Below are 18,762 nucleotides of genomic sequence, written 5' to 3' on the forward strand. Positions count from 1 at the left end.
ATGTATCTTAATCCTGTAGGATCTATCTGCAGTCTTGTTTTTGCTCAGCAACAAAGGTGAATAGAAATCCAGAAAGGGTACTCTTCTCATCCTACATAACTGGTTTTCCAGCTTTCCAAAACCACCTGCAGTCCTCTGGCACGTCCACAAATTAAAAGGTTTCCACCAAAGATTAGCTACTGTTTTTACCTGGGGGAGAGGATCATTCTGTTGCTTGTGCATCTCTTGTTTTACTGTTTGTGAAACATGTGATGACAATCACATACAAGTTGAAATGTATGTCTGTGCCATTGGGCAGCTTCACTTGCTTTTAATTAGCCAGTCACATGTGATAACAAACTTTTTTGAGATTTTTGTAACACCAGAAGGTTTTCTCCACAGTGCTTATAGAGCTCAGTTTATCATGCACTGGAGATTTTGTCTGTTGTTTTCCTATGCTCTGGCATATTTTTGTTCTTACCAAGCAGGTGTTTGTGTTTAGGGGTATTCTATCTCAGGGTTCACAATAAAAAGAACTTCAAGTTGTGCTCTGGGCATATGCATCTTTAAGGGAACTTTATCCTTGTTTTCAAAGCATCCATTTTGCTAGTGGGCTTTAAATGGAAGGTGGGACTAATTGCAAGTGAAATTGTGTTGTGGTTCTGTGGAATTTTAAAATTAATCTATTCATTTTTCTCTTTCAAATGCTGTCTGGCATAGGACTCTAGTTGTGTGTTGGGTTTGTTCCTGGCTACTGTTTGCTAACAGACTTCCCAGGGTGATTTAGGCCACAGGTTTTTTTTTTCTGAATTTTCTTCTAATTCTTGCTAGTGCATTTGTCGGAGATACCATTTGTATCTCCTTGAATGCAAATTTTTAAGTCTAGCTTCAATTACATATATGAATCCACTCAGTGGAAAAAACAGAATTTTAGTGCTGGAGTCTCGTGAAGTAGATATAAGAATGAAAATACTGATATTTCTAATCCTGGATGGATGCTTTCAAAGATGATTAACATCTTTGAGATTTCTTAATACCAGAAGGTATTTGGACAGTATGACTAGATTTATTAGAAAATTGATATACCAACGTAGTGATGTGAAATACTAGAATAAACTGCAGGACTAAGAGGCCCCTGTGTGCTATCAGCATGCTTCCCTCCCCCACAGCAGGTGAAACGCAGCCAGCTCCTCTGGAGCTTCCATCTGCTGTCAGAAGCCCCCGTTTGTGAAGCCTTCCTCCTGTAGATGCCATACATTGCACTTCATGGATGGCTCTGTGCACTGTGCAGGAAAATACTTAGTTCAGCTGAAGCAAAATTACTTTGAAAAGGTTAAAGTTGTTTGGTTGTTGGCTTTCTTTTTTATAAAAAGTCTGCAAGTTTGAGGCTGGGAGGTGAAGCTTGAGTTCACTGTGCTACAAGCCCTCAGCATGGGCTGGAGCTGCCCAAGGTGCCCAAGCCTCCCCCTCAGTGTCTCTGACTGCAGGTGGGCCATGGGGCCAATGTGCCGCTTCCTAGGCTTGTGCACAACTTCATTCTTATGCATCTCTAAGTGGATTTTCACCATAATAAATTTTCCCATCCCTTCAGTACTGTAGCAACATGAAATTAATTTGCAGATGGAGAAATATTAGGTATTTGACTTCTATGTTGGAAAAAACCAGGAGCCTTCTGTTTGCTCTCTAATGCACGTTTCACTACAGATTTAAAGTGGCAAATGAATCCATTGTATAGATTGTTGAAAGTCACACTCCAGCTTTTACTGATAGTACTAAATAGACCAAGTTTTGCCATAGTAGAAGGAGCAGCCCATGCTGCAGGATGGGGATGGAAGGGGATTCTGATATGTAATCACACCGGAGCACAGTGGCTGATCGCTGTGCACTGTGTGTGTTTGGCTGGGGCTTGGTGTAGGGAGCCTGCACAGACCTGGAGTGTGGCCATGACTCCAGGGAGTTATTTAGTGCATCTCAGACCTCTCCTACATCCCCCTGACTTTGTTTAAAACAGGGCTGGCACTCTCCTGCCTCACAAGGTTGGTGTGAGGATAAAGCAGTCATTTTCATGGCATCCTAGAGCTTCTGCTGCAGTGTGTGAGCTGAAGGATGAGCAGAGCTTGGATATGAGAGGGGAAATTACTGTTCTCGCAAAGTTAGCTTTTTTTTGTGAAGTAAAACATCTAATTTCACGCAGTAGATCCATTGTAATTCAGTTTTATGTTCTGTTTTCACTGAATCATTAGATTCAGAAGAATGTTTTTCTAATGTATTTGCACAGTGCTCTAAATGAAACTGTCAAGGAAAGGCAGATTTAGTCAAGCCACCAGCTGAATTGTATTTCTGTGCCATTGGGCAACTTCACTTGCTTTTAATTAGCCATTCATATGCACAAAACCACTAATGAGCACATCCCTAAAATGTCTGAGTATATCAATATATTTATGCAGGATATTCTCCAGAGAAGTGCAGTCCTTTCTCTCCATTGACTCCTGAAGTTAGTAGGCCTCATTATATTTTAGATGGAGAAAATCACCTTTGCCCAGTACCTGGCTTATAATGCAAATATTTTTATGCAGTTTCTTTTCTAAAACAGACAAACAAAATGGTGACTGCTAGTCAGATTCTTTCCTCCATACTCTCTCTTACTACTTGTGTCATTCAGATTCTAGTGGCACTCACTCACATTGCCAATCCTCAATTTAAACTATTGAGGATACAATAGAAATACAATAGAGAGGACCTACAGAAAGCTATTCCTCAGTTCAGACAAATGGGATTAAAAGTGTGGAGTCCAACCTTGTACCATTCTTTGTACCAGGGATTAATGGCAGGTGTATTGGAGGGATTCAGATCTGTTCCTCTGTCTTTCATGGCTTGTATCCAGGTAAGAAGCATTAGCCACTAGCAGAAAGTGTAAAGGAGATGGCTACTTGTGTCTTCAGCCTTTCAGTAAAATGGAGAGTTACAGGCTGGGAGATACTGAAATCCATTTGAAGCCTGCAAAACAAGAGTGTTAGTTGTAAGTAAAGCACTGTGGTGCAGGAGCTCCTTTGTGGAGAGTGAAGCTGTTGAGGTGACCCCACTGCCATATGTCAGACCCTGGTGCACCATCCCCACCTGCTCTGCAAGCATCCTCTGTCTTGAAGTCAGAAGGACATCTGTGCTTAACTTGAGTGTCTTTTGTGTCAGTTATAGACTGAACCTTTCTGTTTTGGGTGAAAATTCCTGACTATGTTTGTTCATTGCCCAGAATTATTGGTTTGTCTGTGGATGGTTTGACACTAGCATACCAGTTCACTCTGAGAAGAGAGGAGAATCAGACTCTTTATTTTAAGGGAGAAATACACAAATCCAGAGCTGCTAGCAGAGTGATTTTCCCAGTTTTTCTACCAAATGCTTGGCTGCTGCTGTTGTGACAGATAAATTTGAAGGGAAGGAAGGCTGGACTCCATGCATGCACACATTGCCCTCCTTTGGTGTGCAGTGCAGGTGCCTGCTGGTCAGTGGGACAGTGTGTGCACAGGCTTTGCTCTGTCAATCCAGCAGTCCCTTGGGTGGGGTGGTCATTTGATTCTTCCTCTTTAGACCAAACAAAACCCTGCTTCTAAAACAAGATGAAGTAGTAAATATGTGTTATGAATGCAGAACATGAGATCATATGTAGCAGTTCTGCTCTGTATGGGGAAAAGCACAGGAAGAAGAGATACTATGCAAAAAAAAATCAGAAAAGCAGGTGCAGATTGCTGCTGGACTGGTTTAGCCCTGAAAATTGACTTGCAATACCATTTTTAGTAATTTGCTAATAATGGTAAGGAAAATACTCTTGAATAGCTCTTGATGAACTATTTGCTGCTCGCAGTCCTTTGAGGTGATGAGGCCCTTTGGGTCACGATCACACAATGCATGATTACAGTGGATTTAGACCAATTTAGAGGTATACAGTCTGCTGTGTTTTGGACTACTCTTTAAGTAAAAGCTTTTGCCATCTAGTGGAAGGAATAGAGAACTAGTATTTCAAATTAGCTAGAAACTCAGTTATACTGGTTGTATTCCTTACTGTGAGGGGGAGAGCACTGAACAGGCTGGAGTCTGCTTCTCTGGAGATATTCTAAACCCACCTGGATGCAATCCTGCATAACCTGCTCTGGGTGTACCTGCTCTAGCAGGGGGATGGGAAAAGATGATCTTCAGAACTATGTTCCAACCCCAACCATTCTGTCATTCTGTGGTATGCAAAAGGTATTTATAAGCAGTACATCACTCACAGGAACAGTAGCAAATTATTCTGACTGCTTTGAAAATTAGTTGGTAAAAATCTTCTAAGGTATTGGTGCACTTTGTTCAGACACTGTCTCATTTAAGCACCAAGTTGGTGGAAAGGGCATGCATTTATATGCTGCCCTCACTTGTTTGGGACTCTTTTTTTTATTCCACCCCAGATGGTACCTGCTTATTTTTTCCCAGATCTTAGGTTGGCCAATATGCTTTGAATTCTATCGTGTCTTGTTTCCTCCCACTAGTGAGATGGGGAAGAGAACTGGAAGAGCAAAAATAAGAAGTCATGACTCGTGGTGAAGAAAGCTTAGTAAGTGAAGAAATAAATAATCATCTATAAAAAGTGATGCAAACACTAGCACTAGTAGGCCAATGCCTAGCCTGTCTGCTTGAGACTGAGAACAGAGATGATCTTGGGCCTATGCAAGCACTGCTTAGCATTAACTAAACCACTGAGTCTTTCCAGCACTTGTTTTGGTTATAAATAAAATGTGCAGTATGTTACAGGCTGCTAAGAAAAAAATTAGACCAATTCCATCCAGACCCAGTAGATCTTCTTAGTTGTCTAGCTCTCCTAATGTCCATCAGCACCCTAATCAAGATATTGATCTCTTGTCACACAGTAATTTTGTGGAAGAGCCAGAGTATGTGTCTCCAGTACAGCACTTTTCAGGCAGCAATTCATCAGCTTTTGCTCAAGCTGACATGATTCTTCCTACATGCCTATAATTTCTGATTCTACATGTTTATAATTTAATGTTTTCACCACTGCTTCACCTGGCTAAACAGCCACCCTCCTCCAGCTGGGACAGAGTCTGACTTCTTCCTGGTCCATCTGTTGCCACAAAAGTGCCCTTGACACAGCAATTCAGGTCACCTCCAAGTCTTCCTTCCTTACTTTATCAGACTCTGCTTATTTTGTTGATGTTTTTGGTTGGTGAACAGGTTAGTCCTCTTGTGTTTACCTATTTTTTGCCCATTTTCCAGGAAGGAACATATAGACCTTTCCTCACAGTCTTACTGCAGTACTTTTTCCTGCTGCTGCTGCTGTTCATATCAACTCCTGTAAACACCAACTGTGGTGCTGGCTTCTCACAGCTTCACTTCTGCCCCTCAGACTGTACTGCCCCTGAGCAGACAACTTGGAGGGCCCCAAAATTCTCCCATTTAAGCAGGACAGCTAGTATCATCACCCTCATCCATGACTGTTATCAACAGTTCTTCAGAGCCCCTCTGCTGAAGTCACCTGCCTGTGTTTTCTTTGGTAGTTGTGCTAGTATTGTGGTCCTTCTATCAGCAGGTTGGGCTCTGGTCATTGAAAGGGAAAATAAGCCAAGACAGCAAAACAAGTGGGTTTAGTTGTGGTCTCTGGATTTTTTTCCTGAATGTTGACAAATCTGCTTTCTTCTCCTTTCCTTTAGATTAGTCATCTCTGCTTGAATGCTTCTGCTTGTAGTAACTCATTTATACAGACAAAGATTGCTGCATCTCATGAAAAAGAAAAATAGTACAGGCAATTCATCCCAAACTTCCGTAGGATTTTTCCAAAGTCAGTCTTTTCTGATTATGGCTGATTTTACAGTTGATCAAAACAGCAAATCATTTTGGCACAGATAGAGTTTGGTTACATGTATGCCTGTAAATCCCACGTTTCAGCATGTTTTCCTGGAAAGTGTTAGAGAATCTTCCTCTCCCCAAGTGCGTGTGACTGGTTCAGCAATTCGGCAAGGAGGATGACAGGGTTGCCATGACAACCAGTTACATGCTGTGAGCAGAGATGTGACAAATGATCAGCTTCTGGCTGCTTATCACTCCTCATTGAGTAACGTTCCCCAAATGAGGCAGATGTGTCTGATTCATGGTTATTTGACCTGTTGACTTGTGTTTGTGCTGCATTTGTTGCTAAGATTGCATTCGTGCCTCTTGCAGTGATGCTTAGGTGAGGCTGCCTGCTGGCCACCATTGGTGTGAATCATCTGAGTAGGTGAAGCTGTTGATTTTGCTGTAGTGCATAAAAAGTGAGAAGTTATCTTTGGAGACTTCATTAAAACCAAACAATTTAAACTTGCACATTGAACCCACTGCAGGAAACAGATGGGATAAAAACATACTTGACCTCTGTTCTTTTTGTTGTGCTGTTGAGTGGAGAGTGCTCCTTGAATTTCACTTGCCCTCCGTCATTAATACAAAGTCTCCTTCTCCCTTCAGTCCCTGACTTGATCATCAGTGTGTGTATGGGCTGGGGGAATATGCTTCCCTTAGGATGAAATCCTGGACCTGCTGAAGTCATTGGCATCTCTTCAAAAAGACTGAGTTTCTGCGGCCTTCTTTTCCTTTAGTTTTGCTTTTATTTAGATGCAGAAGACTGAAGTAAAACATTTTCATTTCAAGATTTTGGTGGTTTAGAAAGAAACCACAATACTTTCTCCCACCTCTTTCCTTTTAATAAAACCTTTTTATCCTCCTGTTTTCCCAGTTCCTTTTCGTGCTTCCCCTTGTTTGCCTGGAGGGACAGGATCTGTAATACACATGTGGTATGGTGGGCCAGCTCTTCATCATGCTTCAGCCCAGCTATGAAGACAGACATCAGATATGAAGCTAGTGATTTCCCACTGGTGGCCAAACACTAGGACAACATGTTGGGTGTTGTTGCTGGCCCATTCTCTGCAATTTTTGACATAGAAAGCTTTGATGCTTATTAGATACCTTTTTACAAACAAGATGTTTTTCAGTTTGAATTCTTCATTTGTATTGTGCATCCACTGCTGGAAAATGAGCGGTGGGAGGGTCAGAGATTCAGAAGTGACTTCACAGATTTATTATTGACCAGATTTTTTTTTTTTTTCCATTTGGAGAACACTGAAAGTTTTCCTATTTGTAACAACATGTTTCCAGCCTGGACAATGAACACTCCTTTTCAGTTTTTTACCGTGGAATTAAAAACTGGCAATCAGTCTCGATCAAATCCGGTGTTGGGATGGTGTCCCTTTTCTTCAGAGAATCTTAACAGAAGAAAAATTGTTTCAAAATCATCATAAGAATTGAGGCAGCTAAGCTAGAAATACAAAACAAAAAAGAGATATCTCATCTTCATCTCTGTACAGTGTGGGTATTTTATTACTTAACCTATTTAGATAGTGTAGATCGAGTGTTTGCCAGTATTGTTGAGCCTTGTAGACAAGCAGTCTCACTTGGGCATTCTGATCCCATGCAGTGAAATAAGCCCTCTTTAAGCTAGAAAGACTGACTGAAAGGCTCATGCTTCCACCAACTCCAGCAGAGCTGCATTTGCATCAGCCAGAGCCTGTGCACTCGCATCTGCTGTGTTGCTTCCAAGGAGACAAAATGAGATCCTTCTATTGAAACAAATCCCTGGCAAAGCAAAGCATGTGTCCTTTGAATGATGCAATGATACCTTTCATTTCCAGAGGTAATACCCAGGTTTCCCTGAATATATTTTCTGTCATAGTATGACTCTACCTTGCTGCTGTCTCCCAGTTTTCAAAAAATGTGGTTTTAGCATGTGAAATAACAGTTAAAGTTGTCCTGTGGCATGGGAGCTATTACTGTACTGTACCTCCCAGGAACAGAATTTGCAGCACTCTGGTAACTCTGTACAGCATTTTTACAGTCTCTCTTTTGAAGTCATGCATGCTGCCAAACTCAATCCCTTTGGGGCTGCAGTTCCTCTTACTCAAGAGTGCTCTTTTTGTCCATAAATTAGTGCCCCAGCCATGCTGATTGGTGGGGTTTGTTTTCATCTGAAGAGATGCATGTGCAAAATACAGGCATGTTTTTCTAAGTACAATTCCCAGTTCAATACAAAATTTATTGTGTTAGACATGTTGCCTTACTTAAGAGTATTTTCTTCAGGAAGGAAGTTTGCTTGGCCTTCAGTAAACCAAGTTTCCCTCATGCACAAGGACCTAAGTAGAGAGGCACCAACTCTCTGTCCCCACACCTTGCTTATCATCACCACCAAGTTCTCTTGGAAGTGGAGATAACACCCAGCTGCTGTGCAATGAAAATCACACTGTTTGAAATGTCATGCCATTAAATGGGGTCTTCCAAATTCAATGGAAATTATTTTGCTACCTGTAATTCCACATTCAAGCAGAGTAAAGCCACTGATGTCCTGATACCCTGTAGCAGGTCTCTGATGCCTCAAGCACATTTGTCTGCCTTGTTAGATTTTGTATGTTGATGCTTACTTTTTTGTGTTTCTTTGTGCTGGTATCTCTAGTGATGCTGCATTGCCTTTGCCCTGCACGCTGTGCTTCCATCTGTTAGCACAGCCAGTGCACCAGGGAGGCTCCCCAGGTCATGCTGGTAGGAAACCTCAGCCTCTGGAAAGGTTATCCCAGCAGTCTGCCATTCTGCAGCATGGGCTCAGACACATATAGGTTTGCTTTGGTTTTTTTTCAAGCAGGTTTGCATAGCAAAGATGAGGCTGGTGTTTCAGGATGAATACGTGCCCTCTGGTGCTGCTCTGTTCAGCCACATTTATCCGATGGCCTGAAGCCAGTCCCTTTGCCTGAGGAGCACCTGCACACAGACACAAATCAGTCATTTCGTGTGGGAAATGTGGCTCTGTGGAAGTCTTAAGCTATGTTAATTGAAAATGACTCTAATTCCTGTTTTATTTTTCAACATATGGAAACATTATATTTGTTTTAGTATTTATTATTTAGTATTTATTTTTGCTAGTGGATAAATTTTCAAAATAAATTAGTATTATTCAGCTAAGTGCTATTTTCTCATCCCAGATATTTTACATTATTTCCTTCCAACTGTTTGTTCACATATGAGATAATTTATTGTCTTGCAACTAGTTGTTGCAGACATATTCTTTGTTTCAGTCGCTGGGTTAAAAATTTTATTTCTGCTGTGAGTTTTGTCTGCTTTTACTTCAAAATAATTCCTGTTTAGGTATTTCTGGTGCTGCATGCCATTGCAACAATAAATACCAGTATGTTGGTTCCTCTGAGTCTTTGGTTGATTGGTTTGAAATGAGCAGTTTAATGCAACCATAGCTTAACACTTTGCTGCCTGTATGTTTGAGTAGCTGTGTATACATCCATAGGTATGCATAGCAAGAACAGAAGCTGTGCCTAAACTTTAAACTTAAACTGGACTTGCAGATGTTGCTCACATACCTCATTGTGATGTTTAGATATTTGATCACATTACTTCTTGCATGATGCGGCCCAAATTGTGGAAATTGTTTTGCATTTATTTGCCTTTTATGTGGTTGAGAAGAGCACAGTGGATTTATTCAGTTGGGAAACAAAAGTGGGCAAGGTTGAAGATGAGTAGGCTTTAAAGCATGTAACACCTTAGAGTCAGGAACTACATGCTGAATGCCATAGAGATCACAACAGGAGACATTTAAAAGCAAATGTTTAGAATTCTTGTGAACTTCTGGAACTGATTATGGTGATGTTCCTGATTTCGGGTTTGGGTCGTAGGTGACATTTTTTATTACAGAGTGTAATGGTATCATCTAGCATTTCTTCTGCAGAACTTGCTCAGGTTAGTCCTCAAATGGTAAATTAGTAATTTAAGAACTTTTAAAGTGGCTGTGGGGGAGAAATAGTCTGATTTGTACCTTGGAGTGTAAGAGTTATTTCAAATTATCATGATATTTGTGTGTCTGTTTGTGTGTATGTGCATACATTTGGATAGCAGAAATGAGAGAGACTCAGGAAAAAGGCAACTACAATAAAATATCTAGTAGAAGGCTTGAAGGCTAGACTAAAAAGGAACTTTTAATTCCAAAAAGAGATTAAGAGCAGCAGTATAACAAGAGGTTATTCATCTATCATGTTATGTTGAGTCTCCATAATTTGATATGTTTTTCTGGTATTCATTTGCCCAGGAACTGTAAAACAGCACTACCAGGTATGTAGACCCATGGAAGAACTGTTTGTGTCTTTGTGTGATTTTTTTTTTTCTTTTCCTGTTCTCAGCAGATATATGGAGTGATCATTCATTTCAGACAGACCCAGACTTACCACCTGGTTGGAAAAAAATAAATGACGTTGCTGGGATCTACTACTGGCACATACCAACAGGAACAACTCAGTGGCAGCGTCCTGTGTCCATCCCAACGGATCTCCAGGGCTCACGGAAAGGATCGCTCGGTTCCATTACTCCATCTCCTACTCCAGAAACTGAGGTAACCCGCTGTGTCTTCTTGGGGGCTACATACTGCAAGGAAAATTGAAATAACCTTGTGAACTTGCAGGCTTAGCTGATAGCTTAGTTGGCCTGATAATGTCTCAAAGTGTAGCTACTTGCTGATAATACCTCGTAAGTATCTATTCTCTATAATCATTTTATAATGGTGGTGCCTGATAAAACACCCTAAATTTTAGATATGTAGGATGAAATCAGACATGTCTCTGATAAACTGGACAGACAGTGCCTGATGAGTGTGAAACTTTGGCAGTTCTGAAGCATTGCTGCATTGTATGGATACAGGATACATACAATTTTTGCAAATGACAGAAGACTTTTGGCTGGACCCTTTGTTTGTGTCTTCTTTTTGGCTCTTTTGGCAGGAGTATCACAAAAGACACATGAATCTTCATTTGAGACTCTAGTTCCTTTACACAGGGTAGTTTCTATTGAATAAACATGGTACATCCTGCCAGTACCAAATATCTATCAGGTTTTAACTAGAAACAGAGAGATACACTCTGCCCTCCACATGTGCTGAAAGAGCAGTACTGTCTTTAAAAATAATGGTACTGTCTTTAAAAATAATGCTTTCAGGCACAATCCAAGGGTTTGTTGGGTGTCATGTAAGTAGAAAAATAAAATTAATTCTCATAAAGAAGAGTATTCTTCAAAAAACACAATCACTTTGTTTGAGTATGCTGGGAAGACTTCTATGGAATTAAATACTAATGTAAGATAATGTTGGTTTTAAATTATTTTTATATGGAATTTGCAGAAAAATGTCCACAGCTCTGTCAAGCGAAGTCTTCGTACTGGCTCTGAGTTTTGGATCAGGCAATCCCTAGGGATTTGGTTTTTTGGTTTTTAATTCTTTTAGAGAGAACATTTTTTTATTTTGTTCATATATCCATCAAACTAACTTACATGGAAGTAAAGAGGAGTTAAGGACATTCAAGTATGTATTACCATCTTGACCCTAAAACTTTTATCCTGTGTAGGCTTAAATACATACAGTCTTGTTCATTATTTTAGTAAGTTGTTCTCACGTGTTCATATATGCTACTCATAAGGTCTGCAGACTTGAACACATTTCATTATTGTGTACCAGGTGTGCTGGAAATAATTTCTGAGAGGATTCATGGAGAAAGAACTGTGACTGTTACAATTCTGGTAGAAAACAAGAAAAAAACCTCAGAAATGCTAAATGTAAAGGGCTGCACAAGCTTCTAGTATAAATTCCTGCCATGTACATGTGAAGAAAATAACTTTAGTGTTATTATTTTTCTACCTCTAGAATGTAGAGAATGGGACGTTAATTAGTAAATTATGGATGATTTTCACAAAAACCCAGAAATCAGTATGGTTGGTAAACTATAGAGGAGAAGAAAAACGTATTTTCATTTGAAATATTTTTCTACATCTGTTTAAAGTGTTTTTACAATTAAAATTTCAGACCTACTGGTAATGTATTACATGTATTTTTAACCTTTCATGATTTTTTGCTTTAAATGAAATATAGTTTGTGATTATGAATAATAGTCATTAATTCTCAACAGCATCACCAGAGTATAAAATGTGTGAATTATAATAACACAGATTTTAATACAGTATAGATGTATTAAGTTAGACATACACATGTAGTAGGCTCACCTACGTTTTGATATGGCAGTTCTAAATCAGCAAGGAATTTGTTCCAGCAAAGTCATATGCATAGACAGTTCTATGGCAGCACCAAGATCATGTACTGTGCTGTAAAAGGTAATACAGAAATAAGCACATCCCCAAAATTCGTATTAGTATGATATCATGTAGTTATTTTATTTGTAGATATAGGCAAAAGCATTTGCTTTTTGTCAGTTTCTGTATTCATAGATCAGCATCTTAGGGTTATTGAAGCAGTACTGGCTTTTTGACTCAGTGATCATTAAGACAGCATTTCAGTCCAGTACCAGCAGTCTTGGAGTATGGGAGCTCAAAACAAGAGCATGAATTGGGCCCAGGATTTTGTCCACTTCGAAATACTGAAACAGCTACAGAGGCTCCAGGCATGGCTGGAGTTATAGTGGGAGCTATTAGAAGAAGTCCTGCATTTCTTGAAACCACAGATGCCAAGCTTTTCTAAAAGGAAATGGAGGAAGAATCCTTTGTGATTCAGCTAGTTCTGAACAGAACCCCAGTGCAGAGCAGTAAGAGAGAAATAAGTCATAGTGTGTGTTTGAGATAGGAGTAATGAAATAATTTGACAGTGTCAGCTATCATGAATTTTTGGGTTTTAGTCTCTCTGCAGTTGGTTCATGCCAGCACTGTATCATCTCCAAGTCACTGGCAGGCAATATTTGTTTCAATTCCTGCTCCTTGCACTGCTGCATACCCAAGTGCTCCTCCTTTCCCTCCCTGGGGAAGAGTAATGCAGGTGTCTGTGATAAGGTCAATCTGACACTTCACAGAAGATTGGGGATTCAGTCTAGGCTGGGGGCTCCCAAAGGCCTCAGTCCCAGCACTACCACTGCCAGCATCCCTTGTGGGGGAGAGCTTCCACCTGCCAGCTGGAGCCATGTGTGAGCTGTGCACTGCTGCTTCCCTCCCTGCTGCTGGAAGCCTGTGCTTCAAGGGAATTGTGTTTAGCTCATTCCCCCATGCTGGATTTGTATTGCTTCATTCTGAAAAGGTTCTAGGCAGATAAAAGAGTGAAATCTAGGACTGAGGACTGGCATGGGTAGTATTTGATATCTGAACCAATTGGCTTCTGTGAGTCCATAAAAATACCTTATCTAAGTTACATTTGTCTGTAAAGTGTCATGTGCCAGTCTTGAAATGAGTTTATTTGGGCTCTTTCAGGTTATGAGTTTGTCAAACAAACATTTAGCAACACCATTTTCCCCACCCTCCCCCTCGAGTAACACCTTTTTACCCTTTGTCTTGTTTCCTCCTTTTTTTCTATAACTTTATTTTGTGTCCCTGTCTCTTAAATAATGTAATATACAGAAGCTTTGCTTCATTTGGTAGAATGTGGCTCACAGCTCAGGGCAGTCAACAAAGAGCAGATCAATTCAGCCATTTTTATGTTGTAGCTTACTCTGGATATTTAGCATAAAGAAAAACAGTTATTATTGTTGAACAGAGAATTTTTAAAAAATGGCAGGGAGGAATGATGCTGTCATGCATAGAAATGGAAAAATGTTTTAAAAAGGAAAATAATGTGAAAATGTCTTACTTTTACGTGAAGTGCAAGGCAATTTTTCTTTCACAAGATAATCAGTAAATTTCAATCCAAAGCAATTATGGGTTAAGCATTATGCAAAAATCCTGCTGATTTAACAAAAATGCTAATAAATGCTAAATATGAATAACCTGCAACATTCCTTCCCTTCCTCCCCCTCAAAAGCATGGAAATGTATTTTGGTTTTGCACAGCTGTTGAAATTTGACTTCATTTTAGATCTGTCTTTTCTCTTGTGTGTTGTCAAATTACTTCCTTTTTGAATTCTTGTCTTTTGTAACATTCTTTTCCAAATTTTAGAAATTTTGCTGCCTCTTTCCCATTTCCTGTGCAGAGAAAAATCTGTTGTATTTAAGTTTCAATAAGAGCTTCTTTGAGATCATAGGAGAATTTGGTGATAGTAGTTGTGTCTTCTTATAGCCTAACTCATCCCAGGTCTTGAACACCTCTAGAGGTTCTTCTGTAGGTAACATAAGCACCAGCAGCTGGTAATTAGAGAGAAGGGGCTTGGGAGGAAAAGGTAACAGCTCAATTAATTCAAAGGCCCATTAGGAAAGGATTATTCCTGGGAGTTGTTTCTCACAATCTCAAAATAATTCCTCCAGTGGGGATATACTGAGAATGCTTCTGTGGTGAGAAGTCCTCCCTGCAGATGAATACTTTGGGCCATGTTAGTGGGTATCACTTCACCTTGGGGCTGAGCTAGACAGCCCAGCAGAGCTCATCTTAGAAGGGGAATTAATTTCAGGATTTCTTGATTTGGTGAAGATATAGAGAAGTGGCTCTGGGTCTCCCAGCAATCAAATCTCCTGGTTTTTATTGAGGACTGTGGGAATCCCTGCATTCCTTACTAATCCTTCTTCCCTTCTTGCCCTTTTCTTGTGCTTTCTCTCTAGAAATATTTGATTTTTACCTTGTGTGTATCTTACCTTTGTATGTATTTTTTTGTGTTTCAGTACTTGTAGTTCCAGTACCTTTAGGGTCTTTTAACGAAAGTACCAATCAAATGGAAATCCTAATGTTTCCCCTTAATTGCTGTTGATCAAAGGCTGTAGCAGCTGTGGCCAACATTCATATTCAGATTCATTTTGCTTGCTTTTAAGATCATAGTTAAAGAGTAATTTCATTGTCTGTTCCTAATTTATATTAACTTTCCTTGTTTCAATCATTTGTTTTGGTAAGTAACTGTTAGAGGCATAGAGGCATGTCTTCTCTCCCCTTCCCTCCAAATGCCATGCTATAGTGGAGTAAGTAGTTGAAGTTTGAGGTGATCTGTTCCCTAACCCATCCTGTAAATATCAATGCTAACAACAGTGTCTTGTGTTTTTTTTCTTTTTTTTTTTCTTTTTCTTTTCTTTTTTTTTTTTATCAATGTGCTTCTTCCTGTGTGAATAATTATGTGTCTAGAAACAGCCATGGAGTGATTTTGCTGTACTGAATGGGGGAAAGATTAATAGTGACATTTGGAAGGCAAGTATATTGTCAGATTTTAGAACCTTTACTACTACTACCCTTGTTTTTTTGCATGGCAGTGGCTGTTTTCCCCTTTTATTTTTCCATGAATGTCATTCATAACCTAGGCCAAAGTGAATGGGGGTATTGCTAGGGTTGTCTAGCTCACAAACATGCTGCCTTTTCTATCTTTCCACTTGGAATGGATTCAGTCTAAGCTAGCAGGGCAACTGCCATGATGTAACAAATAAGATGCCTGCACTGAATGAAATGCAGCTTGAGAAATATTTATATATATACACATCTATATATGCATGCCTCTTTTCAACTTCAGCCAGAAATACTATCGCTTCTTTGCAGGGAGGATTTAATTTCCCTTTGAGATAAGAAATAACATGATGGTGTACTTAATACTGTTATAATAGTATTAAAACTATACTAATACATTGCCTCTATCTCTAGGACCTGCATGCAGCCACTGTGAACCCAGACCCAAGTCTGAAGGAGTTTGAAGGAGCAACGTTACGCTATGCCTCTTTGAAGCTCAGGTACAATGACTTCAGAGGGCTTAGTGGAATGACCAACTCTGTTTTGTGTTGTGCTGTAATTTTCATATGATTTTTAGACTGATATTGTTTTGTTTTGGTTTTTTTTTATTCCACAGAAATGGTCCACAATCTGATGATGATGATTCTTGTAGCATCAACAGTGATCCGGAAGCCAAGGTCTGTATGAAGATCCACAATGGTATAACAATTAAAAATCTAGCAGTTGTAAGCATAAACTTCCAATGTGCAGAATGTCTCCTAAGTTTTGAAATTAAGTGTACCCCTCCTTTTGGCACAATGTGGATTGACCATGCAGGATTAATTCCATCAAAGGAGTTTGCAGATCTAAAGCTTCCTTCGGTTGGGTCAGGCAAGTGTGACTTATTTTGAAATCATGTAAGCCGGGAAATTGGATTTTAGAGCTCAAGATTCCACTGTCCAACTGTAATAACTGTCCTCTTGCACAACTGAGTGTCTGTCTGAGAGAGAGCTCTGATTTTTATTATCTCTAGATAGTTTCCAAGTGCATTCAGTGACAGAACTTGCTCTTTATTTTCAAGTTTGTCCTTTTTTAAAGTATTCTTCCTTTTTTGTGTGTCTGCTTCAACTTACAGCTACTAACAAGGAAGTTACCTTTTAGAACAAGAAATTTCATTTTTTGGAAGAGAGAATGCTACTTTGAGAATGCACTTCATAGAGAAAAATAAAGCTGTTATGTGACAAAGCACCATAATTAAATCAAAGCTTTTACTGCTGGAGTCTAAGGGTTTTGAGGAGAAAGAAGCAGTAGAAAGTTTTGTGTGCTTGCATACTTATCTCCAGATTTGCCTTGTTGATAGTTTTGCCTTTTGCTTGCATCCATTATTAAGAGTGTATATAAATCTGTATAATTGAAAATACAAGTAATTTAAATAAGTATTTTGGCTGTTCCATACAGCTGCAGCAACTGACAGGATCTGAAGCTACTTATTTGCAGGAACAAATATGTATGATACAGAGTTGATAATTTTAATAGCCTTAATGATACAATTTAAGAGACAAAACAGACTGATCATGGCACCTAATTTTCTTTGTCATCTTGATTATTTGGCTTGTGATATTTAATTGAGATGTAAATAGTTGTACTTCGCTTGGCTCACTGGTAGTTTAAAAGCAAGTGCTAAATTCTGAGCACAGTAAATGGAGCTGAAGGAGTGACAAGCTTTAGGTTCCAGTCCTGAGAACGATAGAGTTGTTCCTTTCATGATGAACCTTATGGTATGGAAAGCTTTAAAGGGAGACAGTATTTTGGTATGTCTATGATTTTACCAGGTGATTTGCACTGAGTATTTTTTGAGCTGTTCCTGCATGGAACACCATGACAGTAGTTTTGTGGACAAATAACTTGTGCCATCACTTCCCTTCCCTCTCTCACTTACTGTTGAAACTTCAGTATTTTTGGATCAGGTACCTCTCTGGTGTCTGTGAAATGGGGCAGTGCCAAAAGCTTGTCTTCTTTTGTCTATCACAACTGGTTTTGTTTTACCAGTTCAGGTAAAACTATGCTGATAATGCTTATATACTGAGCACTGAAACAGTCACAGAAGTCATTGAGAGGAGCAAGACAATAAATAGAGGGGAAACTAGACATGTTTTTGCCTTTTTAAAAATCAGTTGGTTCAAAGCACCTTGCCTGATTTCTGCCCAATGCAGATGCTGTGCAGGGGCAGCAGTGACCCCAGCAGATATAGTGTGGCTGGCTGCAGGTGAAGCTCAGCAGTGCTGACACTGATTTGCAGCAGGAGAGGCTGAGGACAGAGCATCTGCCTCTGTCCCAAGGACAGGGCACCTATGGCCATATCTCACAGGAATGGCAAGTGGTCCAGAAACAGCAGGGACAATCTTCACCTGTGGAAAATGCTCTGAGACCTTTATTTCTCACATGGTTGGGAAGGGGATGGGGTAGGTGGATTCCTTGCTAGTCCATTTTACCCCAAATATGAAAGACTGAAAGAAGTCTGATAGGCTTTGAAACAGATGACTTGAAAAAATCAGATATTTTTAGCCTTTTAGGCTCTCCCCTGCCATATTATCTGCCTTAACTATCTTTGATTGAAGCTTGCTTTTGTGGGGCAGCAAGCACAGATAAATACTTTTTCTTCATTTTATCATAAGGAAAGAGAAAAAAACGGGGTTTTTTGCTCATTAAACTATTGGAAGAATTTGTTAAAATGAACTTTGTTAGAGGTGTGTTAGAGATCTTACTTAAACCTAATTATGACGTTGGCCAGTACATTTGTGGAAAAAACAGTTGTCTCTGTGGCACATTTAATGCTGTATTTCAGCAAAGGGAACCGTGCCACCTTGTGGGAGGCTTTAGTAGTTCTCCCCTAGAGAGTCAGCTTCTGCAAAGATTGAAGCACTGCAAAAATGCCTGCTTTGGAAAAAGCATGTAATATGATTAATGTAACTGTTGTAAGAATAGTGACTTATGCAGCAACCCATTTAAGTGTCATAATTATCAGTAGAGAACAAATGTTTCTCTGTATATCACGTGCTTAAGATGCAGTTCATGGTTTCATGTCCGTGGCGTCTCGGTTGGGTTACTGCAGAAGGTCACAAAGGAGAAGTGGAAAGAGGAGAATTATTACCTCCAGCTTCTTGATATCATCCATTTATTTTGGTAGAAATTTCTTGAAGAGATGGCTTATTGTGCTTGATGAGGATCTAATTCTGCATGTGAAACATGCACAGCTAGAAATGAGTTTTGGATTGGTGCTTCCCAGGAGACAGATCGTAACCTTCCTGGTTAATTTATAGAGCAATGTGTGCCTTCCTAATTGAGTTTCAAGGAAGGCAAAAGATGCTTTTAGCAATCCCAGACTGTAAATTCTTCTGGGTTGTCTTTTTTTTCATTGTTAGAAAATACAATGTCCCTATGTAAAAACATAGGAAGGTGCTAAATTTCTTCTTTTGTCCATATATAGAAACAGAACCTCTTGGGAAACCTGTCACTGTCCCTAGGAATGGCACAGATTTTCAGATTCCCTATCCACATTTGTCTGCTCAGCCAAGCTTCGCTTTTCCAGCCTCACCATTTTAAAGCTATTTAGAGCATTTTTAGCTA

The 18,762-nt window shown here is 39.6% G+C and overlaps 1 protein-coding gene across 12 annotated transcripts in view; it reads left to right on the top strand.

Annotated features, from left to right (window-relative positions):
• The window catches only part of APBB2 (amyloid beta precursor protein binding family B member 2), a 163,653-nt gene that overhangs the window by 87,182 nt on the left and 57,709 nt on the right, over positions 1–18,762 (top strand). For 6 of the 12 annotated variants that reach the window (XM_074541588.1, XM_074541593.1, XM_005490525.4 and 3 more), the window contains 4 exons: positions 10,224–10,432; positions 15,064–15,126; positions 15,571–15,656; positions 15,773–15,833. In XM_074541588.1, coding sequence (XP_074397689.1) covers positions 10,224–10,432; positions 15,064–15,126; positions 15,571–15,656; positions 15,773–15,833 — 419 coding nt within the window. The remainder of the gene's footprint in view (positions 1–10,223; positions 10,433–15,063; positions 15,127–15,570; positions 15,657–15,772; positions 15,834–18,762) is intronic. The other 6 variants (XM_026795575.2, XM_074541591.1, XM_014269503.3 and 3 more) reach the window with 3 other exon arrangements.

This window comes from Zonotrichia albicollis, chromosome 5 (assembly GCF_047830755.1).
Source record: "Zonotrichia albicollis isolate bZonAlb1 chromosome 5, bZonAlb1.hap1, whole genome shotgun sequence".
NCBI lineage: Eukaryota > Metazoa > Chordata > Aves > Passeriformes > Passerellidae > Zonotrichia > Zonotrichia albicollis.